The sequence below is a fragment of the Phyllostomus discolor genome, chromosome 5, assembly GCF_004126475.2.
Source record: "Phyllostomus discolor isolate MPI-MPIP mPhyDis1 chromosome 5, mPhyDis1.pri.v3, whole genome shotgun sequence".
In the NCBI taxonomy this organism is placed as follows: domain Eukaryota; kingdom Metazoa; phylum Chordata; class Mammalia; order Chiroptera; family Phyllostomidae; genus Phyllostomus; species Phyllostomus discolor.
In genome coordinates this window covers 152469659-152492769 of record NC_040907.2, presented here as the reverse complement: position 1 = coordinate 152492769, position 23111 = coordinate 152469659, and the positions used below count along the sequence as shown (strand labels likewise).

Sequence of the window (23111 nt, the reverse complement as noted above, 5' to 3'; positions counted from 1 at the left end):
AAAATTCTGTTTATTAGAACATTCTTGTAATATTTCATTATGATGTATTATCAAGATACATATAGTTCAAGAAGGCCCCTGGAGAAAATAAATGAAGAGTTTATTGCCTATACTCTGTGCCTCCAACAAAGAACCCTTTTCTGGAGATTTCTTTCTTTGTTCCATATTTGGTGTTGAATATAATTTAGTCTAAGAAATTAGATCCCTCTGTTCAAAGGACTGTACTGAACATGAATATATTCTTTATCATTTATAAATTAATCTAGTGTTACAGACCGAGAACATTGTTTATGTTAGCATTTCTCAAACTTTTTGATACCGGGATCCCTTTACTCTTAAAAGTTATTGAGAACCTAAAAAGCTCTTGCTTATGTGGGTCTATTGATATTTTACCATATTAGCTATAAAAACGGAGAAATTTAAAATATTTATCAGTTCATTTTTTAAACCCCATGGCATGTTAACATAAATAGCATATTTTATGGAAAATAACTAGTTTTATAAACAATGAACATTTGGTTCTCACAATATTGCTTTATACTTTTGTAAATCTCTTTAATATTTGGTTTAATGAAAGAAAGCTGGATTCTCATATTTGTCTCTGCTTTCAGTCTGCTGCAATACATTGTTTTGACTGAAGTGTATGAAGCAGATGTGATAGTTTTGACCTTACAGACCCTCTGAAAGGCACCCCCACCCCCTCCTGGGTCACATGGACCACACCTCAAGAACCACTGGTTTACAGGAATCGTTAGTATATTGTCAGTAAATTGTCAAAATTCAGTAAGTTGTCAAAAGTGTTTGTTTATTCCTTAAAACTCTAGGTATATATATCCTTGAATTTGGTAGATATTTAAAAGGATGATTTGCACTATCAGTTATAGTAATATTCTTCTGGGGTGATGACTGGGGTCACTCTCTTTGCTTCTTTTTCTTTAGGTGACCTAGTGATTCTCGATGGCACTCCCACTGGCAGCTGGCTGCAGGGCCAAAGCTGCTGGGGTGCCCGCGGCTTCTTCCCGTCCTCGTGTGTACGGGAGCTCTGCCTCTCCTCGCAGAGCCGGCAGTGGCACTCGCAGAGTGCTCTGCTCCAGATTCCGGACTACTCCATGGGCCAGGCCCGGGCGCTGATGGGGCTCTCTGCCCAACTGGATGAGGAGCTGGACTTCAGAGAAGGGGATGTGATCACTATTATCGGAGTTCCTGAACCAGGCTGGTTTGAAGGGGAACTAGAGGGTCGACGAGGCATTTTTCCAGAAGGTTTCGTAGAGCTTTTGGGGCCCCTAAGGACTGTGGATGAGTCAGTAAGTTCTGGAAATCATGGTGACTGCATTGTAAATGGTGAAGTAGAGACCCCTACAAAAGGGGAAGAGAGAGGGCCAGAAGAGGAGGAGGAGCAGCCGGGGACCTATGGGATCGCCCTCTACAGATTCCAAGCCTTGGAGCCAAATGAGTTGGATTTCGATGTCGGCGATAGGATCCGAATTCTGGGGACCCTGGAAGATGGCTGGCTAGAAGGATCCCTGAAGGGCAGGACAGGCATCTTTCCCTACCGGTTTGTAAAGTTATGTCCTGAAACAAGGGTGGAGGAAACCGTGGACCTGCTGCAGGAAAGCAGCCTTACTGGGGCCCCCGAAACGTCTCTGGGTTGCTTGGAGAATTCCTTAGTAGTGGAGGAAAAGGGACAGCATGAATCTCATGAGTATGAAGCAGAGAAGTCCAACTGTATTTCTGAAACATCTCCCCCAGATCATCTGACCTCCGAGTATGAAGTGAACAAAATCTCTCCCTGGGACGAGGGCACCTCCAGGGGGCCCCTGAGAAGCCCAGGTGCAGGGCATGAACAGCCTTTTGTCAAAGACTCCTCCACGAGGGGTCCTTCGGAGGGAGTCAACGGTGTTTCCTGCCAGCCGCACATACCTTTTCATCCCCAGCTGCCGAAAAACCAGTATTATTCGAGAGTAGAAGGGAGCCACCCAAGCTCAGAGCAGTTCTCGGACCCTTTTCCTCTAGAGGCAAGGACTAGAGACTATTCCAGCCTGCCTTCCAGAAAAACATACTCCCAACAGAAAACCCTTACGAGGCCAGTGTCCCCTCTTCACAGCGGCTCTTCTCTTTCAGCCTCTAGGGTGGTCAGACCTAGCCAGCTGAGCCCTCAACTCCAGGGCATGGCAAAGTTTGCCAAAAAGCACCACACACCCAAAGAAAACAACGCTTCCTGCTTTTGTTCTGAGATGAAGCCTGGTCTGCAGGACAGGGTGCCCGCTGTGGAAGCATTGGCCTCCCCACAGGGAGATGGCAACATTGACCTGGATTCTAAGTTGACACAACAGCTGCTAGAGTTTGAGAAGAGCTTGTCAGGGTCCGGCACAGAACCAGATAAAAGTTTGCGCCACTTTTCAATCATGGACTTTAACTCTGAGAAGGACATTGTTCGAGGTTCCTCAAAGCTAATCACCCAGCAGGAGCGACCTGAGAGGAGAAAGGCGCTAAGGCCACCGCCACCCCGTCCCTGTACTCCACTGTCCACTTCTCCCCATTTGCTGGTGGACCAGAACCTGAAACCTGACCTACCCTTGGCAGTGCGGCCCTCTCGCCCAGCTCCTCTGCCTCCCTCAGCACAACAGAGAATGACTCCGGTGCCCCCCAAGCTCCTAACCTGTAACCGTCCTAGCTGTGAGACCCCAGAAAAAGAGGCCCCTGAGACTATGGAAAAGACTTTGGACCAAACTTCCCAGTGTCCCCTGGTATTGGTGAGGATTCAGGAAATGCAGCAGGACTTGGATATGTATAGCAGGGCTCGGGAAGAGCTGAAGTCAATGCTGGAAGAGAAGCAAGAGGAATCCTTAAGGGCAGAGACCCTTGAGAATCTTGAGCTGTATGAGAGCAACATCGAAAGTTTGAATATGGAACTCCAGCAACTTAGAGGTAAGTGATGGGGAAATAATATATACTTGTTTCTTGGCACCCATAAATCTAAGTAGCAGCCTACCCATGTTTTTTAGGGATATGTTACCATCTTTGATTGGCAATTAAAGAATGATTTGCTTTTTTATTACCTAATTTCTTCTCTCACCACAATCAGACTTCTCAGCCTCTATGCATCCTGTGACCACTGTGGCCCCCTGACTTTGTTGGAGGGTCAGGTAAAGAAGCTCAGACCTCAGTGGCATTTATACTTCCTATATTGCTACGACGTCCATAGCAGCCATGCAGATGGGAAGCCCCCAAATGTAACTTTCCTTAACCAGGCTCTGCCAAGGACTGAAGGTGTTCAGGCTAAGACACATGAGAAAACTACATCTGTGTCTTTGTAGTCTAGGGACTAGATTCCAATAATAATAATAACAATAATAAATGGCTAATATTTATTAGCTTATTAATAAGCATTTGTTACCATTTAATTATACAAAGAAACTTCACGGCCACCCTGAAGGTACTGGGATAATTCATATGGCTATTTTATAGATGGGGGAAATAAAAGCTATAGAGATTAAGTCACTTGCTGAGAGAGCGAGGATTTGAGCTCATGTTTTTAACCACTCCAGTTTACTGCTTCCCATCTTGCACATTCAGAAGTTCAAATGCTGTCCCTTAATTAGGGGCGACCAGCCTCTGGAGACTTCGTATTTGCCAGGCTACCAGGAGAAAGAATTTGAAAAGTAGGAAGAGTAAGAGAGTGAGACAACAGCAGTTGGTGGAAGCCCCAGGGAGAACATGACCTCACGCCCCATTGGCACGTGTGCCTGAGAGCTCTGCACTGGCATGCCATCAGCAGCGTGATTCATAAAAAAGTAATCCGTGGGTCCGGAAATTGCAGGGTACTAATAAGAGATAAAAGCATGAGACTGGTGGCCCAGAGACTGGATCAAGATGGCACAGGTACCTACTCCCCCTCTCCTTTAGATCTCTAAAAACGTAATTAAAAATTTCAAGAAGGAAGTATTGTTGGAAGGCTGGAAATTGAGTAATTTTCTGAAAGATGAAAAGCAGATGGTGTTACACAGAGAGAGGAAACTTCTAGCTAAAATAGGCTCAGGAGAGGACTACTATGCGTGTGGGCACCCTTCTGAGGGAACTCCAAACTCTGAGAGAGGCAGGAAGTGGGAGGGTGTCCTGGAGCAAGTTCAGTGTGATGAACTGGCGAATGGCTAAGCTGCCAGGCCCCTGGGTCACGTGCACTAAACGGGCAGTGGCATTTGCCCTCAAGGTAAAGCACGAGGATGAGTCCTCGGAAAGGTGCTTATTTAATATGAATGCCTGAACTGCTGGAGGAATGCCAGATACCTCTATGATTTCCGAACTTTGACTCAGCACTACAACCCAAAGCAAGCCCTGGGATTCTCTAGTGCCTTCCATACTTACAAGTTTTGAGATATACTTGTAAATTATTCTTGCATCAGATATACAGGTGGCAGAACAAAAATCTCTCACATTCCAGGTAGCAGGAATTTTTCAATAGTGATACTTTTGAGAATTAATAGTGTTCCACAGAAATGTTATGTCTGCATTCCTTAAGAACACTGTGTAATGTTTTTTGATGGAATTGTGGATTAACGGACTGGTACTAAGTGATGAAATTGGTGTAATTTCAACTGGCCTTCTTTTTCAGGACTAATTTAATAACTCCATTAGTGTTCTTACTATGTGTTTTTTTTTATTATAAAAGATTAATACTGTTAAAGACCAACAGTAGTTGGGTAGGGTCTTAATCAGAAAGACTTTTCTTTATTTGAATACACCAAGTACCACACTCAGTGTATTAATGCTGACTTTAATTATTGTTCATTGTCAATAGGTATATTTTTATATCAATTGCTAATATGATGAAATTACTTATTCCTTGCAATCAATCACTGACAGTGCCACTTAAGGTCATCTTTTTCTGAATAAAAAGTCTATTCAACCATAAAATTAGTCCCTTGCAAGAAGAGGAAATTAATCAGTTTAAATACCAGGCTTTATCCCTTGAATGCAATCTTGTACAATTTCTAATCTTGAAATTCAAGGCCTAAGATTTAAAGAACTTTTGGTATAGCATTTATCTAATTCTGATTGGTATTATATTTAGTTGTTTCTATGCCTCCCAATGAAAATTTTAAGCATACTGAGAAGATGGATACTGTGTAGTAGTCAGTGTGTCATTTCCCACACACCGGCATCGTGTTGTACAGGTAGTACACCCATTAAATACCTGATGAAATGAATTTAGTTTAACTGAATGGAATGAAATTGACGTTGCCTGCTCTACATCCCAGAGCTGTCAAAGATTTCCTACCTTTGTTGTGATTGTGAACTTGGACTACTAAGGGGCTGCGGACTGTCAGTGCAGAGATGTCAGTAAGATATAGTTAATGGGTAGCAATATAGTCCAGTTCTGTGCCAGACCCAAAATGAAGTTCTTTATGGTAGCTATTCTTCCTCCTCCTCTTTCACCTCTTCCTCCTCCTTCTCCTTCTTCAAATAAGAAAATGTGTGGGCAAATTCTTAACTATGCTCAGCACATGATAGGCACTTAATAGGAGTTTGAGAAATTAGAATAACATAGTATTAAGAAGCACTTCTAATTTCAAGACTTAAGTATGAAACTAGCTACATCATCAGGGAGTAAATACACTGAATGAATTAAATTTAAGTATGGCGTGATATGCAGATTGTCATAATACTTCACGCCTAAATCTACATAGCATTCGTACCATCTTCATAGTGCTCCTTCTTCAGACTATGGAATCAGGAAGTCATGAGGATTCATTTCCTAGAAGCTCCCCCCCACCCCAATCTGATGTGTTACCTTCTATAGTTTCCTGTTGGCTGCAGATACCTTTCAGCTTTTTCTTTTTTAAATTTTCTTTACATAAGGTAAGAATAGTTGTTTTATAGTATGTGTATGATAGTTCCAACATACTAAGTCTTAGTGGGACTGTTAGTGTAGTCTGTACTCCCTGTGTGTCTGCTGTCTTGTACTGTGTGTTAATCATAGTATTTGGAAAATTTTAAGACCTGAGAGGAAGGCACCTGACTCCAAAGGGGATTTGCATTTGTTTGCTTCTTTCAGTTGTTTGTGGTCAGCTGTTTCCAAATTCTTGAAGGATAGTAATCTTTGGAGTTCAGGAACAAGAAATTGGAATTCCTGGTAATTCCTAAAATTATAAATTGGTCTGTATTTTTAAAAAGTCTTTATTTACATGTTCTTAAATGATAATAGTAGTGACCATAATAATTAATGGTGAATAATTTTCCTGTGTTAGGAACATACTAAAAATTTCAGAGATTTTTATACATGTATATATGAGAAATATATGTGAAATAAATGCAGTTACTATTATTATGAACCAAAATATTATGACAAGATTATATATTTTATTATATGTGAAAGTGTTCTCTTTCTGATAATAGGCTTTTAAAATATTTTTTACTTTTGATTTCAAAATAATTTTAAATTGCCCTGGCTGGCGTAGCTCAGTGGATTGAGCGCAGGCTGCGAACCAAAGTGTCGCAGGTTCAATTCCCAGTCAGGGCACATGCCTAGGTTGCAGGCCATGACCCCAAGCAACTGCACATTGATGTTTCTCTCTCTCTCTCTATCTACCTCCCTTTCTTCTCTAAAAATAAATAAAATCTTTAAAAAAAAAACCACATATTAAAAAAATTTAAATTTACAGAAAAGTTACAAAAATAGTAGTTTCCATATACCCTTCACTGAGCTTCCACTAACCCTGACATCTTGCATAACTATAAAATATTTATCAAAATAAAAAATTAACATAATAGATACTTGATAATATAAAACATTTAAAAGAAGGGAAAATGAGCATACAATAATTGTTAATAAAATTATTTTTAAATTATAAAATAATATCAGAAATATTTGGTATTTGAAAGTTATACTTTTTAAAACATTGTTTATTCTATTACAGTTGTCCCAGTTTTTCCCCTTTTACCCTCCTCATCCCAGCCCACCCCCACATTTAATTCCCACACAGTTGTCCATGTCCATGGGTCATCCATACATGTTCTTTGACTAGTCCCTCCCCCTTATTTCCACTATTCTCTCCCCCCTTTCATCGGGCAGCTGTCAGTCTGCTTCATGTTTCCATGCCTGTGGTTCTGTTTTGCTCATTAGTTTATTTTGTTTGTTAGATTCCTCTTGTAAGTGAGATCATATGGTATTTGTTTTTCACTGACTGCCTTATTTCACTTAGCATAATAGTCTCCAGTTCCATCCATGCAGTTTGCAAAGGGTAGGAATTCCTTCTCTCTTTCTGCTGAGTAGTATTCAGTTGTGTAAATGTATCATACTTTTGTTTTACTTTATTTTTAAAGATTTTGTTTATTTTTAGAGAGGGGAGTGGAAGGAGAAAGAGAAACATCAGTGTGTGGTTGCCTCTCACGTGGCCCCCACTGGGGACCTGGCCTGCAACCCTGGCATGTGCCCTAACTGGCAATCGAACTGGCAACCCTTTGGTTTGCAACCCGTGCTCAATCCACTGAGCTATGCCAGCCAGGACGTAAATGTACCATTGTTTTATAATCCATTCATGTATTGATGGATATTTAGGCTGTTTCCAACACATGGCTATTATATATAGTGCTGCTGTGAATACAGGGGTGCATAATTTCTTTTGAATTGGTGTTTTGGTTCTATTCCCATTTTGCTGAGTGTTTTTATTAATAATGGGTGCTGGATTTTATCAAGTGGTTTTTTTGCATCGCTGAAGCGATCACCGACCGGCAGTGACTGCAGAACGCTGTGGATGGCTCATCAACACACGAGAAAAACATACAGAGACAACCAGGTCCTGTGGGGAAGTAGGAACAGAATGGCCACTCTCTCTGGTGGGGAGTGGGCCCTGCCCCCCTTCCGGAGAGGGTTTTTATTGGTTTCATTTGCATAAGAATTCAGGTAAAGCTCATTACTCATTGCTAGAAAGTAAGGTTCAAACAATAGGTAACAAGGAAGTCTGAGGGCCTATTTTGAGTCAGGGTCAAAGAGCTGTAAAAAACTTTAAGGAACAAACTTACTTCTTCCCTGGACCCTCATCATTCAACTGAGAGCATTCTAAACAAAGCAGGTTTCACAGGATTTTACATATTCTTTCTTAAGCCTGATCACCTGGGGAACCCGCCCTTTCCAGGACAGGGCTGCACCACCCTCCTCATTGTTTCAGGCTTAGGTGGAGCAAGGGAAGTAAGGCAACCAAGAGATTAGGAGATTTTCTCCCAGACAATGAGGACTCTGGCTATGTCAAAGCCGAGGGGCGAGGGTCCATCACCCCCTTTTGCTGTAGCCCCCAAAGTCCTTTCTTGGGGGCCTCCCATGTGATTGTTCCTGTCTTAGGTTGTTACCCCCTTGGGGAATCTTACCCATCATTGGCTAACCGACCAAGCATTGGGGGTCAGTTATGAATGAAGCAGCAGAGGCAGCGCTCCTGCCAGGGAGGCAAGCTTTTGTCTCCTTGGCTTATGGTCCAAGGTCACTCCCTCAGCCGTAGCTTTGATGGGGGTTACAGCTTCTGATACCAGGCAGGGCGGTTCCCAACACATCTGCTGATACAATCATGTGATTTTTGTCTTTCACTTCATTTATATGATATATCACATTTACTGATTTGTGAATATTGTACCATCCCTGGGATAAATCCCACTTGATCATGGTGTATGATTTTTTTAATGTATTGCTGGATCTGGACTGCTAGTATTTTGTTGAGAATTTTTGCATCTGTGGTCATCAGAGATAGTGGCCTATAATTTCCTTTCTTGTGTTTACCTGGTTTGGGATTAGGATAATGCTGGCCTTATAAAAAGAGTTTGGGAGTCTTCCCGTTTCTTGAATTTTTTGAAATAGTTTGAGAACGATAGGTGTTACTTCTTCTTTGAATGTTTGGTAAAATTTGCCTGTGAAGCTATCTGGTCCAGGCTTTTGTGTATAGGTAGTTTTTTGATTACTGCTTCAATTTTGCTAGTTGTTATTGGTCTGTTCAGGCTTTCTGCCTCTTCCTCATTCAGTTTTGGAATTTATCCATTTTGCCCAGGGTGTTGTTACTTCTCCTTTCATTTCTGATTTTATTTATTTGGGTCCTCTCTCTTTTTTCCTTAATCAGTCTGGTTAATGGTTTGTCAGTTTTGTTTATCTCTTCAAAGAATCAGCTCCTGGATTCATTGATCCTTTGAATTGTTTTTTTTAGTCTCTATGTCATTTAATTCTGCCCTGATCTTGATTATTTCCTTCCTTCTGCTTGCCTTGGGCTTTATTTGTTGTTGTTGCTCTAGTTCTTTTAGATGTAGGGTTAGGTTGTTTATTTCAAATTTTTCTGTCTTCTTTAGGTAAGCCTGTATTGTTATGAACTTCCCTCTCAGGACTGCCTTCACTGTGTGTCATGCATGGGTTTTGGGTTGTTGTGTGCTCATTTTCATTTGTTTCCAGATACTTTTTGATTTCTTCCTTGATCTCATTGTTAACCCATTCATTATTTAATAACATGTTATTCAGCCTCCCTGTGATTGAATGTTTTTGAGAGGTTGTTTTTTTTTTTTTTTGTGGTTGGTTAAAAAGTTATCCTTAAAATAAAATGTTAAATACACAGGGCATGAGTTGTCACATCTGATGGTGTTGCTCTTTGATTTGTGACTAATATTCCAGATAATAGAAAAAAGTTTCCATTTTGCGTGGATGTTGGTTGGATTGCTGAGTGTATCCGAAAGCATTTTCAGGTGGGACCATTAGGGTGCATGCTGCTTCATATAAGCTCATTTTCTTTTTAAACAAAGAAAATATTTTGTCTACTTGCTCTGATTTTGGCTTTGCCATTGAAATGGATATTGTTTTTGCGGATTCAAATTTTAGACAATAAACTTGTGACAATATTCATATCTACTCTTTGCATCTCTTCTGTTAAAATATTTACAGAGAACTATAACCTACAGCAAATAAACACCAGAAAACACTGGGCAAACATTTGCAGGTACTATTAAAATAATGGAACATACGCCTCTCTGAGCAAGATTTAGCAACGTTACATAGAATCATGTGTCAGAACTGCCCATTTAAGGGCTTATTTTGCTTCTCAAACTTGATATTCTTAGACCATCGCTTATAAGGTTTGTGTAAAATATACTGTGGAAATGAGCTTATTAATATTTACTTTATTTGCAAGAATGACTCAGTGCTAGTGCACACACACATAACATAGCAACAGCTACAAGCAAAACTAACTGATTAGATTTTGATTACTTCTCCCCTATGTACCCTTATCCCAGTGAACCTTGACCTTTTAGTTTGTCTCAGTATTTTCTGCCCTTGCTTTCAACTTGACAACTGTGGATTACTTCAAACTAGTAATGCTTCTATACTTACTGTTAAGCTTTATTCTCACAGGAATATTATAGCTTGTTCTCTGGGTTTCCAGATTTCTCAGCTGATTCTTCTTAGGATTCAAAAAGACGTAAATTTCCCAAGAAATGCTGAGAAGGAATTCCCACATGGAAACACCAGGCATCCTCAGTCCAGCTCCACCTTAAATTGGCTTCAAGCCTTAAAGTACCTTGGAGGACTAGGGACCCCAGCTGTAATTTTGCAAGAGAGCTAGTCCTTTGGAATATTAGCTTGTTACATTAAAGGACTCCTTACCTTGCAGCTCTAGCTTTAGGCTCTCCCCCGAGAGCCACTGAACCAAAAGTTCCCTTTTCGGGATTGGGAAGCACCCGGGGGCAATGCAATTTCTGTGGTTATTTGCCTCTCTGGATTCTAGTTTTTCTTTTGGTTTTGGCCTGTACATTATCATCTTATCAGTGTGTTGATAGTTTTAAGATTTTTTTCTATTTTCTCCGATTTTTTAAGCTATTCCTTGGTGAGATGGTTGGTTCAAATAACCAACTTCACTTACTGGAAATAGAAAGCCCAGTATTAGCTTTAGATAAACCAGTGTTTGGCTCTGAGAATTGGGAATTTTAAATGTGGAATCATTATGTAGAGTCAGTGTAGATTATCAGGAGGCATTTATGATGATAGTGTGTTGGGTAATGAAACATCCCTTTGTTGGCTTCAGGGTAGTACTTGGTTCCACCACTCATTCATCCAGCAAGTGCTCGTTGAGTCTTTACCACGCGCCAGGCACTGTCGGGTCTCTCCCACAGTGATAAACGTGGATGTGCTCTCTGCTTCCAAGGAGCTTCTGGTCAAATGAATTGCTAGTTAATAAATTACGTCCATATCTAAAATACAATACCTTCAAATCTGATAAACAGATTGACTTCTGAAGCACTGGAAACTTATCAGGGTTAGGCCACACACTCAGATTTCTCAGCACATGTTGCTTTTGGAAGCCCTGACTAGGACTACATACTGTACTGGGGGAATCTCATTTTAGCATATCATAGTCCTTTTCTGTCTGTAGGAGAGGTTCACATGCCTGAATCTGACAAATAAGGTTGTGTGTTCATTTCTCTACTCAGCAAATGTTTGTTTGAGTATATACTGTGAGCCAGCCACTAGCTGTACATTGATTAATAAAGTAGGCACAGTCATAGTATCATTCGTATTTGTGTGTCTTTGGAACTCTAGTGGTTACACTGATACTGACCTCTACATTCAATCACTGTCTGTCTTGCTGCCTTTGAATCATGGCCGTAGTTACTTTTGGTGTGGGCGACGACCCACGGTTATGAATCAGTGCACAGTAAACGGTGGACTGAGTCAGCCTCTTCTGCATCAGGAAACTTGCCCTTAAACTTCTCTCTTTCTTTTAAAGTAATGCCAAGAGGAAGCATGACCAGAGACTCCAGAGACAATTTTTAATTTTAATTTTGAGTGACTATTGCAAATCACATCAGAATATGTTTTTCAGGAAATTAACTTTTTCAGCAAGATACTGGGTTGGACCTTAGGCCCATTAAAGAGCCATTAGGTTAACAAATTGGAGAATTAATGATATGGAATAATGATATTTTTATACTAAAGTGATGTATAATATTCTAAACATTTTTAAAATTTGAAAGTATGGAAGTATGGTTTTTCTACATATAGAAGCAAGTTGTTATTCTAAAGACTAAAATGCTTTGGGTATAAGAATTCTTTCTTAAACTAGTAAAAGATAATAATAGGTTTAAATGACTAGGTAATTTTATGTCTTTCAAGATAAAGGTTTATGTAAAAGAAATAACCTTTCTTTCTAGTTTGTCAGTACATAAGAATAAAAGAACAAAACAAGTATCCTCGACTGTATAACAGCTGGTTTGGGGTGTGGCCTCATAAAAAATTAGCTCAGTTATGTCTGATGGGCTTTATCTTGGTATAAAACTGCAACCAAAGTCAGAAACCATTAGTGGAGTGTTAATTCAGGACAGAAACTAGTTTTTATTTTAGGACAGATCATTTAATGTATGTCAAGAAATGTAACTTGGAATAGTTAGCTCAGTTATAATTAACCTGTGAAGCACTAGTCTTTGCAGTTTGTAGTATGGCTTCAGAACATTTTCTTGCTCTCAGCCCCAGGCCACGGGGTGGAGAGACTGGACCAGGTCCAGGACTTCAAGTATCGGTTTCATATTTCACTGAGGCTCTGCAGTGGGACTGGTGTCTTGCTAGCACTGACTCCTCAGTCACAAGCATTCCTGCCACCAGGCCCGTATCTGAGTGTGCTGCCTCCTTCCACCGTTTGTGTTCCTAGATGCAGCGACCCAAAAGACTAAAAACTCTGGGCAGCCATTTATTCAGCAGATATTATTAAGCTCCTACTATGTTCCGGACGGTGTTCTGAAGTTACTGCAGTGATCTCTGCCCTCACGGGAAGAGGGAAACAAGAAGTAAAAGTGGGTATATATCAGAAGGCAAAAGAATCTACAGACTCAGGGAAGACCTGACAAAAAGTGACATTGGAGTGAAGATCTGAATGATTGCAGGCAGCCAGCCACGCTGTTTTGGGGATGGTGGGTAATTGTACCAGGCAGATAGCAGTTAGCTATTTAGCAGACAGACTGTTCTAGCAGTTTGATATGCAGGCCTAGAGTTCAGGAGGGAAGAGGTTAGGGCTGGTGACATAAATTTGGGACAAATAGATTTTGACAGCATATAGACAGGCATTATTTAAAGCCCCAACACTTACTGAGATTACTTTAATGAAAAAAGAGTATACAGAGTGAGGACTGAGCCACACCTATGAGTCTGGAAGATAGGGGCTGAAAGGGTAGGGTAGTGACGGTAATTATGACTAATTGAGCAATTATTATTGTCAAACAGTGTGCTTGGTGCTTTTATATACTCTTTCTTATCCCCCAAAATGTCCACATTTGACAGATGAGAAAACTGAGATTGGCCCAAAGTCTCAGTTAGTAAGTGATTCAGATGCAGGTCTGTTTTGTCACATGGCCTTACGTACTTTTTCACTGTGCCACCCTGTAATGTTAGTGCTGATTAAAGAGGGACTGCTTGCTCTCTGAGCCTGGGCTGTAGGAAACAGCACTTGAAAAAAACCAGATCTATTAGTGCTCAAGGAGGAGGAACCCCAACTGACTCTTGGCCAGCTTCCAAAACCTTACGCCAATCATAGTATTTATTTTGTTTTTAGTACTCTCATCTGTTGAAACTATTTGCTAGATTACAAATATCCATGAATTCAAGAGCATATATGTATGCATTGTTATATTTTTAAACTATTCAATCCTTCTTCACAGATGTACTTTTAACTGCTAGCTGCTCATGAAGTTACTCAATTTTTCCAAAATGTTTAGCCACTCAAGCTAGTAACCTCCCCAAGCTGCTCACAGTTTCAATTTCTTTGTTTGAACCCTCACTTAACTCATATTTCTAACCATTTAAATTCATCTTAAGGTATAAACTCTAAAACATCCTAAATGCTTCATATAGCGCTGTTTCATTTAGAACATTTATACTGTTAAGAGTGTATCAGATTTCCCCCAAATATCTCTTATATTTCTGTATTCCACTCTTTATTTATTTATTTATTTATTTATTTATTTTGCAATACTCCCATATTCTTTTCTCTGTGTTTCTGCCTTCCCTTCTCCTACTCACTCATCACTGCTTGGTCTCTTCCTCATTTGGGGCACCCACCTTTACATCTTAGGTGCCTTTCTTCTTCCTTATTTCCAGACCCTCTTTCTACACAACGAGAGGCTATAACAGCATCTACACCTATGAGTAAATTTAGCCACCAAGACTGGTCTTCTTTATAACATCTCATTAACCCTTCGGCTGAGTGGCAGTTTTATGAATATTTCTTAGACCCCTACTGTGCGCTCGCTGATTGGTATATAGGAGAAGCCCTGGGGCCGCCAATGTTTAGGAGTGTGACTGGCAAGGGAGATGAACTAAGAAAGGAGAAGGAGCAGCCAGTCAAGGGAAGGAAGAGTTTCAAGAAAATGATGGTGTCAAAACTGCTGAGAGGCCGAGTAAGACAAAGTCTTACTTGAAGAGAGAGATTTGCACAGTGCTCTTCCTGCACTTTCAATTCCCACTGCTGTGTTTTAAATTCACCAATAAAGAGTGAGCCTGCAGGACCTTAAGGCCTCCACCCTCACCCCCAATAACAGCAGAACCCCAGGCCCACCTCTCTCTATCCTCAGTGACCTCCGTGGTCATCTAAATGACCATGGGACTCAGTGACCTTGTGAAAAGCAGTTTCAGTAAAGTAATGAAGAAGAGACTAAAATGCCTTATAGGACTCCCTCCATTTTAACAGGAGGAAAGGCAGCGCATACGGATACAGATTGGGATCAGATGGGAGATTTGATAATGACAAGATGAAGAAACAGGCTTAGAGAGTTTGTGACTTCCTCGAGATTATACAGTTTTGTGTCAAAGTCAGGATTCAAAACCAAGGCTAGCAAAGCTCTGCCTCACATCTAGCACGTGCCCAGTAAGTGCTGCAAGCATCAACTCACTGAACATGAAAGAACCTCCTGTGTACCTCATGTACAGAGCTATGTTGGAGGTTGGAAGATAAGTTAGAAATGACCCTTGCCCTCAAAGAGTTTTCACTATAATAAAAGGATATAAACAAGAGTAATGCAGTTCCGTGCCACATAAGTGGTGTTTCAGTCAGTGACAGACCACATATATGTCGGTGGTCTCATAAGATTATAATGGAGCTGGAAAATTCCTGTCGCCTAGTGAGGTGGTAGCTATGGTAACGTCACAGTGCCAAGCATTACTGTCTCAGCCTATCCATAGTAATGCTGCTGGCTCAGAAATGTCAGGGGCACACACCTGGGACCTGATGAACTTCCCACAGACACCTCCCCTTTCTAAACCAATGTCATGACCAACTCTGTGGTTCTTTCATTATGATTGCATGATGCTGTTCAGCAATAACGAATGGAAACTTTGAAGGAAAAAGAAGGGTTTATTATAGGCCCTGCAGGGTACGAGGCATGCCAGTGGGCACACAGAGAGGTGGAGGGCAGAGAGAGACAGAGAGCTGGCCTAGGGTTCTGCCTTTATTGGTGTCGGAGGTGGGAGCCTTAGGCTCACTCTTTATGGTGAATTTAAAATGAGTAGGAATGTAAAGTGAAGGGAGGGAAAAAAAGTGGCCCAACGTGTATCAACAAATATCTCTAAAACAAAGGGGTCTCAGTGGGGGAGGTGGCCTGGGCTTTATCTGGTCCCGTGGCTGGCCATGGGTTTATTCCAGATAGCTGTCTTTGAAGTGGATGCCCCAGCAATCAAAGCTTAAGTCAGGCACTTACAGTACATCGTAAAAAGAATAACCCACTGTCAGGGTTTCCACTACATTTCCTCACATGTTTGTGGTAATGCTGGTGTAAAGCAACCTTCTGGGCTGCCAGTCTTGAATAAAAAGCATAGCGCATACAATTACAGTAGTGCCACCTAGGTGTGTGAAAGTGCTGTCTAGGATGTTTGCCCCAGGACAAAATAGCCCTGTGATATATGTCTCAGAACGTATCCCCATACTTAAGAAGCCCATGGCTGTAAAGTAGAACAGATAAGGTAAGAGAGAGATTTGCATTTTCTCTGGAAAATGGCAGAAAGTCTAGGAATCACAGAGTGTCATTGGTCAGTCTTAGAAAGTGAGGAGGATGGATCATCAGACTGGAGGAAGAACGTGGACGTGTGGGGAGGAGAAACTTTCCTTACTTTCAAGGTTCTTTTGTCTGGTGTAATAATCAAGTAGACATGAGACAGATTAGCAAGAGAAAATAACCAAATTTAATGCATATATAGTGTGTATGGGAACCCCATGTACGTAAGAGAGTCAGAGACCCTGTTTGCATGAAAGGTCCAGAGACAGAAAGGAAACGTGGGCACAGAAGACATTCTGAGCTAGGAATGAGGTAAGGTGCCTTGGGGGCTTCAAAAGGTCATTAAAGGACATTAGGAAGGGCAGGTGTTTAGTGAATGGAAGTTTGTCCCTCTCTGTAGACTTGTTAAAAGAGGGTATCTCTGATATCTCCTGTCATGGGCAAGGCCCCTCATTCAGGTTCTTCCAGGCAGCCAAGGGAGGGGCAGAAGTGTTTCTCCGGAACCCGCAGCTAAAGTTGCCTTTAGCTCAGAACAATCCACAGGAGCACAGCTTGGGGTGTCTAGCTCTGAACCGCCCCCTGCCCAGGCAATTACAGAGACATTAACAAGAATTTAGGGAATTACTTGTCCTGCTGGTTTTATTGTCTCCTGCCTTTTCTTCCTTAACTTTTCCTTTACCTTCTTTTCTCTCTCCCTCCAAATCCTGCCTCCCTGTCTTCACTTCTGGTGTTATCTACAGCAGGGTTTCTATCTACTCTGGGAGTCTCATAGATACTCTTTATCACTGGGCACCCACCCTCTAGTGACAAATCACAAACATCAAGGGCGGAGTGCTGCTTTGGGGCTTTTGAAAGAGGGGAGGAGGTTACTGTGTGTCAGGTGAACGGGAGAGCTGAAGGTCTATAAGGCTGAATTTCACCAGTAATTCTGGTATTGAGAAAAGTAGAAAAGTTATTCTCTTCTCTTGGGCCTCATTTCTTTTCTCACAGATTTATCACATGAAAAGAGCAACCCAGTCATAGCTTTTGATTAGTTCTGGGTTGTAGTAATGTGGAGGCAAAGCTGAGGGAGTTTACATCTTTATGCAAACTCTATCTTTAATGCGCTAAAGGAAGTAGGACTTAGAAAAGGAGAAGGGGGGCACGGCACTGTGGTTCAGTGGCTCAGTTGGTTGGAATGGTGTCTCATACACCAAAAGGTTGCAGGTTCAATTCCCGATCAGGGCATATACCTGGGTTCCGTGTTTGATCCCTAGCTGGGGGTTGGAGCACATGCTGTAGGCAACCGATTGATGTTTCTAACATCGCTGTTTCTCTTTTTCTCTCTGTCTCCCTCCCCCCCCCCCCCCCCCATAATCTCTCTCTCTCTCTCACAAATCAATAAATATATCCTTGGGTGAGGATTTGAAGAAAAAAAAAAAAAGAACAGGATGGCAGGGTGAATCTCATATTATAACCAGGTGTTCATTCTTCACTTATTCAAAGGTCATTTCTTTTTTTTTAAAGATTTTATTTTATTTATTTTTAGAGAGAGGGGAAGGGAGGAAGAAAGAGAAGGAGAGAAATATCAATGTGTGGTCGTCTCTCACACAACCCCTACTGGGGACCTGGCTCATAATCCAGACATGTGTGCTGACTGGGAATCGAACCAGCGACCTTTTGCTTCACAGTCCGGTGATCAGTCCACTGAGTCATGACAGCCAGGGCCAAAGATCATTTCTTCTAGCTTCATGTAACTTCTTCTACTGGATCATTCTATAAGGAGCATCCTTCTTGCCTGTAATTTATCCTCTTTTTTTTTGGTCTCTTCCGATTATTGATTTGCTAAGTGTGTTTCTAAGTTTCTAAGGAAACTTTGTTTTCTCTAACAGGGAAGGATTATTCTCTACTTTTAATCTTTACTTAGAAATAAGTAAGACCACAGAATTTTAGATTTAAAATGGCAGAGAAACCATTAGCTGCCTCGTTTTACACATAAGAAAACTGACAGCCAGAGAAGTTAACTGTAGCTACAAATTGTTTATTGGCAGAAATTAAGCTTACAGTGTCACTCTGTATAATAAATGGTGAAAGCTGTCCTCCAAATGATGTTGCCATCCAGTTGGTTTGGTGAACGAAATAAAAATCTTTATTGGGTTTAGGTTACAGGCAATAGGCAATAGGTTACAGATGTTTGAGTCAGTTGGTCCTGGACAGTCTTTCAGTTACAGTGCAGGTCCAGGTGGTGAGCAATGGAGAAGGGTAGGGGTGTGGTGAGCTTGCCTCAGCAGGCGGCCCGCCTCTGAGTTAGACCATGATAGAGTGCATTTGAGAGTGTATTTGTTTACTTGCTTGAGGGAAATTATGGTTTTGCTATATTTTGAGATAGTTTATTGCTACAAAATCAAACAGATCTGGGTTCAAATTGTGGCCCTACCTTTTACTAGCTTTTGTGATCTTGGGCAGGTTATTCAAACTCTCCAAGATTCTTCATCTGTGATAAAATAAGGATAATGTAAGACCCTTCTTGCAGGATAGTGAAGAGCAAAGGAAATGTATGTTAACTTCCTAGCCCTCACCCTGGCCTTAGCATGTAACAGGCACTCACAGCATGGAGGCTGTTGCTGCTACTGCTGTTAGTTTGGAAGTTGTAAGGGAACAGGACAAAAGAACAAAAACTGAATGAAAATCAGATCTGACCACCTATAGGTCATTCATTAACTGTTAGTAGAGAATCCAATAGGTGTGCATAATAGCACATTAGGTATTTGAGGAACATGAACCACAGATTTTTAAAACTGAAGAAATGAGGGACATCGTTGAAACCACTGCCTCATTTTATAGGTGGGCAGTTGAGTCCCAGAGAGAATGAGTGGTTTACCCACGAGTGAACATCTAATTACCGACAAAGTACATAACCCTGGTCTCCTCAAGTTTCTTTATATTATTTGACAAATGAGGATTAGGTAAAAGTTCAAGGAATCATTCCTGGACATGATGACCGGATAGCTAAAAGGGTGGTCTTACTAAAGGCTGTGCCTTGCTTGGCATGTTACTCTCCTATTCAGAAACCTTCAAAGGCTCTCCATTCATTACCCGTTGAATGAAGTAAATGTGATTCATTTACTTCAGGTCCCTTGGGATCCACTCTAACTTACCTTTCCATCCTTACCTCATTTCTTTTCCCACATGTTATATCCTTGAAACTGTTCTCCATGTGTAGGAAGTCTGTGGAAGGCACTGTGCAAAGGCCACCACTTCCGAGAACCCTCCAGTTACCCCAGGACTTTGCTTTGTTGCCTTTGCCAGTTGGTGTTTATTATAGTACTTATCACACTCAATCTTACTTTATAGTGTGTTGCTCCTGCAGTGTAAGAGGCAAGGACCAACTCGGTTATCGTTTTCTCTTCCGCAGTGCCTCACACATACTAATTATCTTGCTAATGTTAGTTAAGTTCAAATAGGTATTTTTATACCCTTTTCCGATTCCTGGCCTCTAGGACCATCCAAGTCCTAAATATGCTGTATGAAGTAGTTGGAAAAGAGATTTAGGCAATGAATGGTCTTGATGCTTCTCTGGCGTGACGAGTATCAAGGGAAGTGTGAGCATACATAACTATTCTTCAGGCAGAGAATTCCACGCTATAGAGTTTCACTGGATCCTTCAGTGGGGTGTCCAGCATGTCTGCGGGCAGGAGCTGGAACAACCTGTGACTTGAGTGTATATTAACTGGCAATTTGAACCCTGTACAACAGAGCTCTCAAGGAGGAAGGGCTCTGCCTCTAGCGAAAGGGAAGGGAGCCCCAGGGTTTCAGGTGTCCGAGGATTAGAAAGCTGAACTGGGAGGACAAGGATTGATAGTCCATTTTGAGCTGCCCGTGAAAGCATTTGTTTCTACCTCTGGTTGATTACTAAAGGATTAAAGAGGCAGATGAGACTGATACATGATCTCACCTCGGGCTGTTACAGGGGGCTGTTTCTCTTTCCCACTGCTTTTTCTGCAAAACCTTTAGAGCAGCAGGATGTTTCTACCTTCAGTTCATAAAGCAGCCAAGCCAGTTTGACCAGCCTGAGGGAAACACCAGACAAGGCTGCCTACTCCGATCACATGAACACTAGTTACTAATTATCTCCCGGTCTCTGTGGGGAAAGATATAGGTGCTCAGTGATTGGATCCTGAGGTTGAAATAACTCCACACGTATCCGTCCTCCAACCAGAGCAGCAAGAAGGGTGACTCCAACGCTCTGGGAGACATTTTAAGGAGGACAGATACAGCCTTGGGCTAAACTCCCTGGCCACACTTCAGCCCAACCCAGGCCCATGGAAGAGAGAAGTAAAACTTGCATCTTTAAACACACAGAATATGTGTGAAACCCATGAGATTAGAAAAGAAAGAGGAGCTGAGAAAAAGGGGCACTGGGGCCCCAGCTGGGAGTACGAAGACTGCGGGAGTCTGCAGAGAAGGGGCCTTGCAGTGCCGGATGGACTTTACGGAGAAGATGACTTGGATTCCAGGTGCCAAGTTGCAAGGCGGAATCGGCCCTACAGAAAAAGGCATTGTGGCTACTGGGATTTTGAGCAGAGTGAACTAAGCAGTATGGGCTATGAGGACACGAAGGAAAATGGAAGGGACTGGATGCACCACCCAAGTGGGACTCGAGGCTATGATGGTTATTGGAACTCAGAAAACGTAGATTTGGGGACCTCGAGCCCTAGAACCAAGGATAATTGGCTTACCGGAAGCCCGGGTGTAACCTGGAAAGCTGGAGGGACTGGGGAGACGAATGGCCCCGCAGACTGTGGCAATCTGAATGACATTCCTGAGGACCGTACAGAAACTGAACAATGGACTGGCTACAGGGGCTTGGATGACTCTCCAGGGAATTTTGGTCAACCTCAAATGTGGCATAAAGACCACAGGAATTTTAATTATAATCTTGGGGATTATAAAGAAACTAATATGTATTACAATGACCTCAGCAATTTATATCTTGTTCCTGGGAATTATACTAACGGCCAGCCTGTGGATTTGAATGGTGTCAATGAAGGTAAGGAATTAGTTGTATACTATGAAGGGGACAGAAGTATTTATCAAAATGATAAAATCTGTCCCAAAGCAAAGACTCATGCCGTGGAACAGAATAATTTTGAGACAGAAAATAAAGTCTGTGATACTTTATCTGCAAACTGTGAGCATGAAGCTCAGAATTACAGGAGGACAGATTCTCTCCATCAGATGAAGAATTTGGAGTATAATGGCATTGACAAACCCAGAATGACAGCACCTGGAAGCAGAGGGGTCACCCCGGATGTGCCATGGAATCAGCGGACCGTGGGAGGCCAAGGAGAAGATCACTGCGGCATTCCTCAGGGCTCCTCGTTAGAGAGTAATGCCCGGCGTTCGGAGGGAGAGAGAACAGTAAATGGCCCAGAGACTTGGAAAAGGAATAGTTGCTTACGTCGCACAGCACCCAGCACCCTGAGACGCTCAGAATTTGTCCAAAACAGAAAGAGAACTCAAGGTAAGAATGCCGTTAGCCAAAACAAAGCAAATCAAAACAAAAAAACCCAAGAAACAATGCAGTTACTTTTCTTAAAAGTATAAATCATGAAAACAGATTAAAAGCGTGTTTATACCAGGTACCAGGAACACCTGTATACTTAAGGACCCTGGGCTCCCAGAGTTCTTATTAAGTGAATCTTGAGTGGCAACAACCTTAGAGATTTACTTCCTTTGGGAGGCACTTGGTAGAGCAAAAACATACGTGGTGCTATACACACGTAACGTGGCTCTCAGAACCAGACAGTGTTCTCACAGGAGCGTTCCTTCTCCTTTCTTGATTCCATCAGGCACCTCTCATCCCAAGTATCTTTCCATTCTTACTGTACGGTTTCTGTTTTGTGGGGGATGGCAAATTCGTTAGCAGGCACCGAGCAAAATTCACTTTTCTGGCATGTTCTTTCTCTGAATCCTTATGCTTCTTTAGGCATTGGTGGAAAAGAAGACTTGCTTTTGTTGTTGCTGTTGTTGTTTTAATTGTTGACACTATTACAGATCTCTCCCCTTCCCCCCAACCCCCACCCTTCTCCCCCTTCACCTTGTTTTATGGATTGCTCATTCCTTGACATTCAGGAATATTAAGTGAATGATGAGCACTGGAAACTCTTGTGGAATCCAGAAGATTATATTCTTCTTGGTGCTTTGTACAAGTTAGGTATTCAAATTATTTTCTCTCACTGAGCCTTAACTGCATTATCTGTAAAATGGGGACATTGAGAGTCTTTCATTATGTAGAGGTTATTTCTCTCTTATCAGTTTGTCTTCTTTCTTCCAGTTCTCTGAAATGAATTATGTTTATTTCACTTGTTTGTTTGTTTGTTTGTTTTTGCTGTCATTGGTTTTGTAATTACTGGACTCATTGTTAAACCTTTACTTTTTAAAATATATGTTACCCTCATGCCAAGCAGACTTTCTGGTCCTGGCCAATTTGGGGTTGTCTAGTTTACGACCAGGGGATAAGGGTTAGGGTCAGAAAGAGTGAACCATCTGAAAAAACCATCTCACACCCTCCTCCTACACAGAAGGTTTCTCATCTGGGTCTCCTGCAGAATGGGCTCACTGGTTAGGCTGGTGGTAGGGGCCATGGAAGACCAAAAAGCTAAGTCCTGGTGTGATCCTGTAACTGCCCATGGTTTACCCTATGGTCTTCCAACACAGGCTTGACTGCACTTGCATTTCCAGGGCACCGTTGTAGACAAAGCAGGCTCTCTATCTTCATTTATACAGATAAAAATGAAACCAAACCGGCTTTAGTTGGGAGGCCAGGTATTTAGCAGCTGGCCACTTTTTTTTTTCAAGGTACATTTTTGCTCTGAAATGATAGGTACTGGATGATTTCCAAATTGCTTCCAGCTCAGAGAAAGTCTGATTCTGTGATTCCTGGTGTTGGTTTTTGTATTGTTCCGATTCCCTTCCCCCACGGCTGTTTCTTAGATGAACTTTGTGTCCCATCTTTATTTCCTTATTGTATTAAGCCTCCAAATTGTAACCACAGTGTGTTTATTCTGTTTGACTTAACAGGAGTCAAGCCCTTCTCTCCAGAGTGTCGCAAGGTGCCCTATGATCTCGCTGAA

At 41.7% G+C, this 23111-nt stretch overlaps 1 protein-coding gene across 4 annotated transcripts in view; it reads left to right on the top strand.

The window, feature by feature from the left end:
- The window catches only part of LOC114496468 (dynamin binding protein), a 97118-nt gene that overhangs the window by 35396 nt on the left and 38611 nt on the right, over positions 1-23111 (top strand). For 3 of the 4 annotated variants that reach the window (XM_036027141.1, XM_028511910.2, XM_036027140.1), the window contains one exon: positions 940-2928. In XM_036027141.1, coding sequence (XP_035883034.1) covers positions 940-2928 — 1989 coding nt within the window. Of the gene's footprint in view, positions 1-939; positions 2929-19724; positions 21500-23111 lie in introns of those variants that run through there. The other variant, XM_028511911.2, reaches the window with a different exon arrangement.